General features: G+C 33.8%; 1 protein-coding gene across 3 annotated transcripts in view; it reads left to right on the plus strand.

Annotated features, from left to right (window-relative positions):
* The window catches only part of LOC118186032 (uncharacterized), a 191,495-nt gene that overhangs the window by 153,401 nt on the left and 24,182 nt on the right, over window positions 1-13,912 (plus strand). For 2 of the 3 annotated variants that reach the window (XM_035356014.2, XM_035356016.2), the window contains one exon: window positions 10,988-11,081. In XM_035356014.2, the coding sequence (XP_035211905.1) occupies window positions 11,042-11,081 (40 nt within the window). In that variant the 5' untranslated portion in view covers window positions 10,988-11,041. The remainder of the gene's footprint in view (window positions 1-10,987; window positions 11,082-13,912) is intronic. The other variant, XM_035356015.2, reaches the window with a different exon arrangement.

A 13,912-nucleotide genomic window follows, 5' to 3' on the forward strand; every position in this document is an offset into this window, starting at 1 on the left:
GATTTGACCCCAAATCTTGTTTTGAAACTAATAGCTCTGTGTGGGGGCTCTAAAAAAAAAACCCCAGATGATAACTTTTTTTTTTTTTTTTTTTTTTTTTTTTTTTTTTTTTTTTTTTTTTTTACTTTCATTCTTCACAATTGTTGGAAAAATTCTGGCTATATCTTGCGTTAACCGCAGCAATGTATTACTAAATGCATAAAAATTATTCATTGATCCAAATAGTGTATCTTAATACAAAACTGAATAAATATATTTTTAAATAAAACTCAAGGGATAACTTAGTATTTTAATGCATATCTTTCATAGATGCATTTATAAAAATCTGTGTAATTTTCATCAGAGGGAATCATCATCGTGCATTCTCGAGAATACACTAATTTCTTTAGGAAACAGCCAGATTTAGTCATAACACGTATTCATTAATAAGCGAAGAAAATTATTACAGCATAAATCTTGTCAAACATGAAACTGCATTTGATTTTCGGCTATGTTACATTAGGATCCCGCCAAGAACCGCGTTGTTAAAGTTGTAAAACACTTGGCAATTTCTCACATGCAGAAAGCTCTAGCTTCTGGGCTTGAGAACTGTCTGGATTAACCAACTAATATAACCTATCTTCTGACATTGATATAGATGCCAGCAGCGGTTTGTTATAAATTTCTCATCGGGGTTCTTGCTTGTATTAATAACATACCTGAAGTAATTAACTGCACTCTGCCCACCCCTCGTGTACGAGTAGGGGGGCGGGGTGCCCCAGCTGGAGTAATATTGGTCGCGTGCGGGAAAGGGGGGAGATGAGCTTGTCGAGAATGTATCTTGTATGCCATGTCATGATGAAATGATGTTGAAAGTATTGGGTGCGGTTACAGTTTCCGCATTTTATTATAATTGCAGTTTCGTCGCAAATTTCGCGGAAGAGATGCGTTGAAATGTTTCATCCCGCCCCGTCGGTTAATTCGCCTCTTAATTGTTTTCGTGGGTTAGAAAAGATATACGAGATGCTTTACTGCGGAATTATGTGCCGGATGTTTCAAACTGTGGGAGTGTTAATTTTACATTGCGGGAAATAATTGAAAACTGAGAGTGAATGAAAAGTATCTGTGGCTTAACTAGCACACATTGGTTCTCGCATTTTGGGTGGCAATTTATCCCTATGTACTGTTGAAACAGTATTCTTAGTAATCTGTTTTAAAAACTTCTTTGAAATATAAATGCATAACCTGAAACTGACAGCGAGGATAAAAAATTAAAAAAATAAATGACTATAGCTCATTTCTGTTGGGAACTTTACTGCAATAAAAATTCTTTGAAATACACTGAACTCTCTCTAAGACGACCACTCGCGGTGACGGACAATTTTGTTTTTCTGAGGAGGCAGTCATATTAGAGAACACCTGTTGATGATGGCAGTAAGATTTTTGGTATCTTTTAATGAAAAAGTACTAAAGTTTGTTATAGCAGTTTATGAAAGTTGTTATATTGAATTTCTGTGGTAATAATTGTGGCTTCACTCCATTTTACTCCATTAAAAGAAATATCGCAATTAAAGAAATCATATTAAATTTTCGGTTTCTCTCTAGATATCAAATTTGTATATTTACTTTGCTCATAATATAGTCTCGCGTCTTTATGCCCTCCATCCTCCTGGAGCTGCACTAAGAACGTTTTGTTTGCGTTTACACTCAGATTACTGTTTAAATTTCGGCCTGAACCTTTTTGACCCTTCTTCCTTAGGTTTATCATTTCTAGCATTAAATTTCAAATAAGAGATGGGCGACTCTCGAAAGCAATTACTATTATTACTGCTTCTTAATTTCAGTTAATATTAGACGAAAAAAATCTTAAAATTTCCATGAATTAGTAGTTTTTGTATTAAAGTTATAAAAATTTAAGCAAATATTGCAGTTTTGTGAGGAGAGATGGAGGGGAACAAAGAGGGCATTTGCGAGATGTTCATTTTAACAGTAGGGAAAAAGTAATTACTAATTGAATAAGTATTGCTCTTTGAATACATTTTACTAATTACCTATTTTGACCTTATTAAGTAGGAGTATGAAATATGATGAGAAACATAAGTTCAAAATAAGCTGATTTAGTTTGTAGATTAGCACTAATCGACTGAATTAGTATAAAATATCTACTAATAATTTTTTTTTAATGGCGAGCACTAACCATTTTGCACTTTGGCCACGTCTAAGTCCAGAAGCTGTGGTCATTTTATTATAGAGGCACGTAATAGGCGATCACTGTTGCCTCCTGTAAAGGGACAGACAATCAACATCCATGCCTTCTCCGGGATTCGATCCCGGGTCCTTGGTTACGGCAGTCAGAGTCACTAACCACCTTCCTGTCTGGGCGGCTCTCTACTAATCTTCGATTTGAGAAAATCACATATATTTTAATGAATTTTATATAATTATATAACTAGACTTAGCTATTATCTTGTCGGAGCCGTTTAGTTTGGGGCTATTTAGTCTTAGGCTATTTTGACGGGTCACGCGCAATAATAATGCGCAAGTGAGGTGGGCTTATATAAATATAATAAGAAAGCGGATAAGTTCCCATTTCCCTCAAAGGTCGTTTTATAAAATCCAAAAGCCATTATGTTTATACATTAGATATCTCCTTTTCCAAAAATAATATACTTTTTAAAGATATTTTCTGAGGGCCTTTGTGAATGCTAGAGCAGAAATTACTTGGGCGTTGCAGCAGACTAAACATATTATTTTTTCTTTCTCTTCCCTTCGCATTGAAAATTCATAGATTATTTTGAAAGTACATATGCCTGATGCAAGTCTAATTATTAATCATTATGGTGCGTCGAGAAATATTACATTGTGTAAACCCATTGGATTAAGTTGGCATTTTGTTGGTAGCAGAGCTCATCAATGAAGTCGATAAGTTTTATTATTTTCGTAAAAATATTCGGGATATATTAGATAGTCATCCGAATATTTAACCCTTTCCCGCACGCTACCTTTTTGAAGTCGGAGTTTTGATTTAAAGAAAGAAAGAAAGAAAAAAAAAAATAAAAAATAAAAAATAAAAGATAGGCAGTCTAATTAGGCCTAGAGGAGTACACAAGTAAAATTTATTTCTGGGTATGCCCGAAGAGGCACACCCACCCACAAATTGAATAGATTGAATAGAGCTTCGAAAAGAGTGCTGGAACGAGCAATGTTGTCAATGAACTGACCGATGAGATGTGGAGAAACAAAGAATTCAGACTCTTGAGTTGTCCTAGATTATCGGTGAGCACGGTCTGGGCACTCCTAGGGTTCGCCCTTTGATTTTAGGCAGGATTTCAAGGTAAAAATTTAAAACTAATATAGAATAAGGAGATTAGCGTACAGCCAAAAAAATAACATAGAAATTTCTTTTCAAACAATTCCTTTTATACCCTAAAAAAAATCTGGAAGATTTCTTTGAAAAATGAGGGTATTAAAAATTTAAACATGGCTAAAATATAGGGACTGGTTTGTGTTGATCTGCTATCTACTATAAATAAAGAAGGTTCAGAGTAACCTATAGTAACCTATAAATCCTTTTTCATTCAATTTTTCTGTGCGTACAGAAGGAAATTTTTAAATGTGTCCAGACCGGACACACTGTGCCGCAAAAGGTTAACCTGAATATAATACAACGCATGAAATCCGGCCGTAGAATACTTCTAAACAGCAGAATTCCTATTGTTGGTGGTAACAGGCAGGAAAGTTATACTGTTAAGATTTACTAAAACAAATCTGGTCCGCTGTCAGCCGTAGCTTATAGAAAGTTATGTAGTATCTTGATTTAATTCCTCCCCTCCTCTGCGTTTTTAATTTCTGCATGTGAAAGATTATGAATTTGTCGTCTGTCTCAAGACTTCGACGTATGGTAACGACGTTGTAAAACTGTTGTAAAACGTTTAGACGACGTTGTAAAACTGCTACACACTCACGGCCTGCGGTTATTTGCATGCTGTATGTTACTTAATTAACACATTACTGAGTATAGAGCATTTTATTCAAAGATTGTTGTATATAAATGTGTAATTCGCAAAAAAACTTAATGTTTGACCTGATTTTGATAATAATTTCAGTTCAGAGATCAACAAAATTTTATGTATCTAAAATGAACTAGTTCAAAATGTTGAAAAGAATACAAAACTGGTTATAAAATCTGGCAGGTTACCGTAAGTGGACTAAAAAACTGGACTTTTAAATATAGTCAAGCGTGTGATATTCAATAGATTTCGCGTTTACTTTTATATCAAGTTGAACAGCCGATTAACAGATTTATGAAGTGGAGGACCCGCCACATTTGAAGTTTCGGAGACCTTACTTTTGATTCAAGGTATGTTTATTATTAGTTCCTAAAATTTTGTTAATGGTTCAGCCTCCCTAGAAATGCGAAGCGTGTCTGAGTTGGGACTTGCCCTGCCCTATAAACCTGCGTCTGTGAATAGCTCCTAGTGCAATCAACAAGAATTTTACATATTGCATCTTAACACAGTGTTTGGTTTTACGAGATTTGAGAAGAATAAATAGATATTAAATGTGCATTTTGTTGAATACCTAATCAATCGATAAAGCGCTTCCACAAATAACTTCTGTATCGTCCCAAGCAACAATCTGTCAACAGGTTAAAGGACTGCTGAAATGACAGTCCTCGACAAATCCTCGAATCCATCCCTTGCATCTTTTAACCGAAACCATAACTAAAAGAAGTAATGATGCCGGGAACTATAGTTTGCCAAACTGTTAACCTCAGCGCCGTTTCTTTTTTTATCCAGACTTCGCTAAGATTAGTTGTAGAAGACTGCGAAATTTGTGGACACTATAAAGTTCCCAAAGTATGGTGACCAAATGGCGCGACTCTTGCTTGTTACCATGGTAACGAGAATGACCCAGTCATGCCGGCGCTTCGGAAAAGGCCTCTCAAGTTATTGGTCGATATACGTTTTCCGTCAGCTGTCTTGCCTGGTTCTACCGAGGTAAACTCGTAATCTAAATTGATCGGCGAATGTGCATATAATTAAAGCAGTGCAATTGATGATAGTGGGGTTTAATAGTGATTATTTTAGCGGAGATTTCGCAAACGCAATTAGATTGTCAAGGGCCACAATTTCTAGGACTAGGTTTACAATCATTCCTATATCAACTTGTGAAGAAATATTTATCAGCAATCTTAATTAGCAATTTTATGTCAGTGCGATGATTAAATAGTAAGTGTTATTTCCTTGACAACATGTAAAGTGTGGAAGAATAATATTGATTTATTAATGCCAATAGAATATAAATCTTGCTGTGTAAAAGTACTAATATGAAAAGAGTAAAGTAAGAAGAGATTTATTTGGTGTAATATTTTAGTTAATTTCCGTTTAGCAGTTTTAAGAGCATCTTAAGATTTTAATTGCAAAGCTGATTTAAAAAGGCAGTAAGGATTTGCTAGGTTTTCTTCTTCAGTGACCAGTATTTCCTTTATTGATGACTTTTCCAATCTGAATAGTGGTCTATGTCGTGACCTTCCTGAATTTAGATGGCCTGGTCAGCTTCAAAGTCACGTGACTTGACATCGCGAAAGGCGTCTGAACTTTCACCCTTCGCGCTTTACTATAGGCACTGTAAGCGAAGAATTCCTGCGTTAGAGTTTGTGTGCTGTTCATTAACGTTGCACTGTGGTTTTTCATTTTTCATGTATTTTTTATTACTAAATTTGAGTTAAGTAATTTAAATAAAGTAGTTATGGAGTTTTTAAGTTCACACTGGCAGTTTACTTATTTCTTTAGTATTTGCTAATAAATATATCTATCGACTTCTATGTAGAGCTAAAATGAGTTAAGTCTACTTTAATGCCTGCACGATGTTGCATTTTAGACTACAAATCGAATTACTATAAAACCAGTGAATATATACAGATCTTTAAGTTTTCAAAAGCTACATTATAACCGGATTTCTAGATAAAAAAAATTCCGTGTGAACCTTGTATGTGAGAAATATTTTTGAGAAGATGAAATCATTCTGTACGATTATTTATCAAAGAATGAAGGCATTATTGTTTAAGTTTGTAAAGGACACCCTAAATTATAAACAATGCTTATCCATGCATTTTTTCTGATTGTCCAAAATACTTATCTGATAATCCGACATCTCCGAGAATGAGCACAGAGGAAAAGAGAGCCAATATGGATAATCATATTTTTAATGAATTTTTGAAAAAAGACAAAATTCCACCTTTTGAGGATTTTTCTTCTTCATTATGGAATAAACTAAATATTTCAGATGATTCAGATTTAATTCGACATAAAATCTGCTGATGCAAATTATATTTTATTGCTTATTTTTAATCTACAGCCTAAAGTTGGGAAACGTATCTAACTATCACTTCATATGAATACAGCAGTGTCGCTTGGACAAGAAACTGTTGAAATTGGAGTATGTAAAAATATATTAAATGGAAATACTAAACTTACTTTATGGACTGAATTTGAAAACATTTATAGTTATGTTAAAAGAATAGTAATTAAAAACATTAAAATCGAACTATGACTTACCAGTATATAACTAGGAATCATACGTTTAAGAATTAAAATCACTTAGAATCTTACTTGAGAAATATAACATTTTTTTTTTGGAACAAATTAAGATGTGTAATAAAAGTAAAGTGGTTAGAAGGTACTGGTCTTTGCTTATTCGTTATACATTATCCCACCAGCCACAGAGCGGTAAAATCGCTGAACACTGGTAGTTCCGACTTGGATTCGAATCCAGGTGAAAGGGTTGGGCTGCAAGGGCATTTTCGTGTTTTTGCCCATGTATAACGTGTAAACGAGCCAGTTGCCTTAGAAAGCCCTCCGCGCAAGCATCCCTCAGACAGACAGCCCAAGTGCGTTTTGCTGTAATCTAAATCAAGTCAAATCAAATCGCAAAAGTAAGCTGCTTCTTATACGTAGGCCTCTATGACAGTCAACTAATCAGCCTGACCATGGATTGACCATTTCTGAAAAATTCTCGGCCTAGCTTGATATATTAACGAACAATGAAGCTAACTGCAAGCATGTAAAAGGTAAAGTTAAAAAATTAGTGGGACATGAAACAAGTCGTGAATTTATATATTGATGAGGTTCGAGGGAAAAAGGTGACGTAGAAATAAATGTAAAAAAAAATTATTGGCTTTCCTAAGAATCTTGAAAGTATTGAAGCAACGTCTGTTCAGTCTTTTATGATTTCTTCTTTATTATCAGATTAGAAAGATGTCATTACATTAGTAATAATTCTGTAATTCGCTTGATGTAATGTAGCACAAAATTACGCTTTATTTTTAATTTATGTCGGCAAATGCCAAGAGGATTTTAGGAAATTTCAATTTTGCTCTGACTTTTGATCTCCTGTTCTTTTTGTTAGATAATAACAGAAATGAATACAAAATACATACTTTTTGAAAGATCTGCAGTAAAGCATTGGATGTATTACTGATCGTTCATTCAAGTTATTCTTAAAATTAAAAACAGCAGTAATTATTAATAAATAATTATATTGTGATAAGACAATATAAAAATCTTTGTCTTTTAATTGGCTAAATAGTGTTTATATTTTGTCGGTTAATTATTATACTTTGGAATTCTTTCATTCCTTTCTTCCCCTTTTCCTTCACATCTACGAAAATAAACCTGCAGAGTTTGGGATCAGTGAAATCAACAGTAAATTTTGAAAATATATTTTTCGGAGTAAGAATTTTATTTTAGTATTTAGAGGAAGTAAGAACAATCAAACTGTAAAGATTTATTTATATTAATAAATAGCAACCTTTATTTATTAATTTGTTTTAAAACTTTGTTTTTCAGCAAATCCTAAAATGTCATTACTATGCAATATAAAAATAATTGTACAAAATATCGTAAAACATTGGATAGAAATTTTCATGAATATTTCTTAAAATAGTACCTATAAAGCTATCAATCTTAACTATAAATGTATAAACGATCTTTTATACACGTTTTTCCGTAAATCTCTGAAAAATTAATTACTATGCGTTATTTAAAACAAAAGACTCTAAACATTTAACGAAACGCGCACAGTCAAACCGAAGCAAATTCGTGGAAGACTCAAATGCCTTCCGTGACGTCACTGTGTAGTAAACCAGGCCATGTTCTTGCAGTTGGACGTGTCTATGTTCGGTATCATATTATCACAATAAACAACTTCAAACCAGAAACAACGGCAATCATATTCTTTGCTAAGGTATTATATAAGAGCTATAATACTTTGTATCGTGAGCGTAATTTTGAGTTATATGTATTACTTTAGTCTTATTCTTCATCAGTGCTTCATTTTCTCCCTCCTTCCAGCATGCGTTTGTGGTGTAACGGTAGCACACTCAGTGCGTATTCGAGAGGTCCAGGTTCGAGATCCTATGACGCCATTGCATATTTTTCTCGTCTCCTGCTCCAAAGTAACTTAGACTCTACATAATATAATCATATGGGAATACGATGGGAACTTTAACAATGTTACTTTTCGTGTGTTGTTTTAACATTCTAAAAGAAATATTTCTTTGCAATAAGCTCTTCTTATTCGTTACAGTGCACTTTCCATCAAAACAACCATATGTAAGAAGAAATTGGGATTAAGGCCTCTACTTTTATAACAGTGCTACTGCTGCTACTATTAATAATAATAGTAAAAACCGAATTCCTAAATATTATCAAACTGAATGTCATTTGATTCGTAGTAAAATGAAACTAAACGTAAGAGGGAAATGGGGCCTCTTACCTTGTGCAAGAAACTTACTGAAAATAATTATACATTAAACAAATGGAAGAAGCTTAAGAGCAAAATTGCAAGAATGTAAGAGGCACTTGCAGGGTTTTTTTTTATTCCCCCTTCCAGAAGTTTTCTATTGATGGTTCTTGCACTAGCATATTTATTTGAATATACTAAAATTTTGAAGACATTAAGTAGATGACAGGACTCTAAAAATTAATCAGATATCTAGCAAATTTCAACCAGTAAGATTTATTACAATTAAAAGTTAAGTGAAAACATTTGTTTTAGAAATAAAAGGGCATGATTTTATTCAAAACTGAATTTTTTGCGTAAAGTAGGTTTTTCAAATTTAAAATGCTTTTTGGTTTTTATTCATAAGTTAAAGCAAATAAGGTTTTTAATAAAAATATGAAGCTTTAGTCTGTGCTAACTAGTTATCAATTTCTAGTTATTGAAACTTATTATTACCATAAGACATTGCTAAATTAACACCATATTAACAGATACTCAGTCTTTCGTGATAATACGTAAGCCGCTGATTAAACAGCAACGATGATGTCTCACCTCATTCCATTATTCTGAAGTTGCCGCCCTCTTTTTTTTACCATCGTCTCTCCCGCCCTCGAGTGACCTCTTTAAGTGGTCTCGTTCTCGGCCAAGGGGATACGAGGCCTTAGGTCGACGGAGTTTTACGTTGATCTTTTATTAAACAAGCCCGAAATGTTTTAAAATAGAGGCATATAGGCCATCCCATCAATTGTAACGTTTACCCTCATAGCCTTTAAGCCAATATCATCTTTTTCTTTGTTGGAGACGGTGTTGGTTGAGCTGTGTCCGTCGACTGTAGTAATACAACAAATTTGAAAATTGTGGTTTGAAAAAGAGGAAAATATTCTGATGTAATGTGTCGGGAGTTTAAACGCTTCTGAAAATACAGCAGTGCCATTTTATCAGCGGTAATATATTCCAAGACTCATAGCTGATAATAGGCCAAGTATTTAAAATGTGATATAGGGTAGTACCTAACAATTTGAATGGGCAACACTGCCAGAATGTACATCTAACTAATCAAATTTGAAAGATTTTGCAGAGACAATAATGAAAATTATAAATACGAACGAATTGGAATTTGGCACTGAGACTCAGATTTTAGACTTTTTGTTTTTTCTTATATTTGTGTTTCCTAGCCAGTCCCATTTTTTATCATACCGCCGGCTTGTGCCGTCTAGGAGGATCGGGACTGTGACCTTATAATGATAATGCATACCTAGATATGTGGGAATTAGCATACTGTAGACCGCAGATCCATGCAGTTATCGATCGTTGCAGTGGAAACCTTAACTAGAACAGACTCTGTCACAGAAGCTGAGTGGGTATTGCAGTTGAACAGTGAAGACTGACTGACTTCAAAACAACTGGAAAATGCAGTTTGGCGGGCAAGCTCAAGGATTCTACTGGCCATGTTGAGAAGTGTTATGATAGCCCAAGCACAAGAAGGATATTATTCTTAAGTTCACTAATATCTGTTCTGTCTATATTATATACTCCAGTAAATGCCTATGCGTATATAATTAAAAAAAAAAACCTGAAATAGACCAAGGAGTCATTAAAACACTCAGATCGTATTATAAGAGATGATCGTTTGCACACCTGAATACCTCTGCGACGCAAAACAGTCATCTGTCTGTTTAAGATTTTAGGAAAAATACTGCACGCACGTAACAACATACCGTATGTATTTAACAATATATTTTCAATTGACCTTCTTTAGCCTCTTTTCTTAATTTCCTTTGTAAACTGCGTCTATAGGCTGTTAATAAAACAAGAAAACAAACCTCTGAAATTTGGAAAAATTTTTTCTGTTAGAAACATCGTACAGAGGCTCAAATTTAATCATTCCTGGAAAAGAAACTGTTAAAATCATATGGAATCCTCTTCGAGGCCAAGAATAGAATGAGATCTATAAAAATCTAGATTTCTTTTGGAGCTTTATTGTTTTTTACCCCCCCCCCAATCCCTTACCAAGAAAGAATATTTGGTGAAAACGATGAAAACTTTAAACTTGATGAAAATGGCTTTTTATATTGTTAATAGTTATCATTTTTTACTATCTGCTCGTGTTGTTTCATTGTTCATAATTTTATCCATTTCGCTGATTTCCAGTTTTACATTGTTAATAATCTGTAATTTTACCCTGTTAGCTATGATATATGTCAACTATATTTTTATTTTTCAGAAGTAAAGTGGCTGGAAGTTTTTGAACACATGATATAAACATACTGGAATCGTTATGCTGTTTTGGACATTTTTCATTGCTTTTCTACCAGCGAGTACGTATGCCTGTTTTCCTTTCCTTTTTTTTTTTTACTTCTGCTTGTAAGAAGAAACCATAATTCATTATTAAAGCATATTTTTATTCCTTCAAATTAGTAAATATTTTTGTGAAGAATTATTTAAAAAAAAAAAAACAGAAATGTTGAAGCATTTCATGAAAGTGCGTATTATGTTTTTTAAAAAATGGATGTGAAAATTTGCATTCTTTTCCGTAAAAAAGCATATAAATGTTATGCTATTTATCTCTGAAAGTACAGTTTTCAGAGTTTCAAAAAACATTTTTGCATACATGTATTAGTACACTGGAGGCAAAATTTTATGCATTATACTGCTCTTCAAAATTTAATGTTACGAAACGAAATAAAATGTAACTGTTACGTATTAAAAATGATTAAAAACAATTTGTACATAAGCATTATTTAGCTTAAATTACCATGTTTGACGACTGTCAATCTGAAAATATTGAATTTAAAGTTAAACAAGTAGAAAATTAAAAATGATAGGGAAACTATCTCCCTTGTTTTGCAAAAAATCTTTCTTCAACATGATGTAGCGTCATCTCTGACAGAAAAGCAAACTTCTGTAAATCACATCCTGATTTCGTAAAATATACCAAACTGTTGATCAGGTTTATTGGAATAACACGCAACTCTTCTGAAAGGCCATTTTTTAGATCATGGAGGATCTAGGAAAGCGCGCTGTAATTTAGCGACTTAAAACATCTGATACATGCTTAATCGGATCGAAATCTAGTGAATAAGCTGGCCAAGCCATTCGAATATCTTCTGCTGCTAAGTATAACCGATGCAAGAATTGCTCGATTGCAAGTATTGTCATTCATTAACACAAAATCTGGGCCAGCAGCACTCTTGAACAGACCAAGACCTGGAGATCAAGACTTTGTCCATATATCTGTGACCGATTACAGAACTTTCTTGAAGATATGGACCTCTGTTGATGATTGATGACATTCCTTTTTGATGATTCCACCTCAAACCATGAAACTGCTTCCTTAGAAACAGAAGTTTTCATAAACAAAGAGAGCATGCGTGTTCCCCGTTTCCTCCAGATAAAAAATCTCTAGAATAACAGTTCGGCATGAATCTAGGCTAATCAGTAAGTAGTATACGGTCTCTTTCATTTTAGCTTCATTGAACATGACGACAACGCCACTTTAAACTTAACCTTTTCGAAGATGAAGCGAGTAAAACACAAACTATTGGCTTTTTCGCAAGTCCATTTTTGTGCAGCAGTAGGCTGATTCGAGTTCCTGTGGCAGCCAGGTTTCACATCTTTTCGCAGGCGTCTCACTGTCTCTTCGAGCCGACAGTGACAGAAAACGGTCCTCGGATGCAGATGTGACTCTTTGCCGCCTTTGAATAAGCTCTCTATTAAGATTCACTGCTTAAATGTTATTCAAAGTTCTTGATGTGATAGTTTGATATTCAGATCTTGGGCAAGCTATGTTAGTATTTGCACCTTCTCGAGTGTACCAGTTAACCGCCATTTTTACTTTTCCCGTATATGGTATATCTGAGGTATAAGTAATAAGCATTGATCATTCTCAGAAACCGCATTAATTTTAAACAATGTTACATGCCTGTTTGAATTATTTTCCTTGGTTGCCTTTTATTAGCCATCTTCATATCTTTTGTTCTGTTGGAACTGCTGTTGTTTCTAGCTTGCTTTGGCGCAGCCCGCAAAAAGGCCATAGGGCGATGTAAAATATGCCAGGAGGGTCGGGCTGTGTCCCATACACCACATCATGTAACATATCTGAATTCTAATACGCATCTATTGTGCAATATTGTTGTCTAATTTGCACATTTCTTGCGCTTACCTATGCGCCCAAATCTAATTTTGTGTTCAGTAATAGGCAATTAATATAAATAGTACACCATTTGACTATTGAAAGCGGACAAAAAGGCAAAGCGAGTTTTCTGGAATTATGGATTATGGTTGCGCGTATCCAAACTTATAGGTTTCTTTGGAATTGTTGCAAAAATAAAAATGCGTGTTCGTTATTGTAACTTTTTCATTAAACAAAAATGTTATTGTTTATTTTCGGTTTATTTTTTATGTATGCTTCAAATGCTCGTTTCATATTTATGATTTATAATTTATTATGTTATATTTTATTTTCGAAACTCAAGTGGGTCTCACGAAATTATGAAATGGGTTACTCTGTGACTCGCGGGTCATATGTTGCGGAGGCCTAATGTAAAACATGGCGCGTAGCCTCACGATTTTGCCATTCAGTAAAGTCTTTAATTCTTAGATCTTGAATTCGTGAGATCTTCAGATTTAATGAGTATGTTATTAATTAATAAACTGACCGATTTTTAAAGCAATGCTTTGCCATTGCACCAAATGTAAGACTTATTTAATTTCTTTCGCCCTCAAGCGTAGCTGCTTCGTCGTGTGTCGCTAGACAGAGAAACAAGATTTATCTTCTTTCAAATCTGATCAATCTATTAAAAATGAATAACGCTTTTTTAGTAATTAAATTTTATTTTACTTTTTAATACCGTATCCAAATTATATAAATTAAAACGCATTTATTTTAGAATACGTACAGTTGATAATTTTTATCAGACAGTTTATTAGTTTCAAATTCATGGTAATTAGTATACAGTCTGTAATCTGAAATTTACATATCGCACGTCAGTTTAGTTTACTTATGTGTCAACATTAGGCACGTCAAACAAGAGCTGACTTCTTTAATAACACAGTTTCTAGCTTTTAATTTACCTTAACTGAAACCTTAAAAAGCATATGTGATATTATTTTGTTGATTGCAGCAGAAATTCTCTTCCGTATGTCCAGG

The sequence above is a fragment of the Stegodyphus dumicola genome, chromosome 2 (genome assembly GCF_044657685.1).
Source record: "Stegodyphus dumicola isolate Sdum_Otavi_A_Nest chromosome 2, ASM4465768v1".
Lineage (NCBI taxonomy): Eukaryota > Metazoa > Arthropoda > Arachnida > Araneae > Eresidae > Stegodyphus > Stegodyphus dumicola.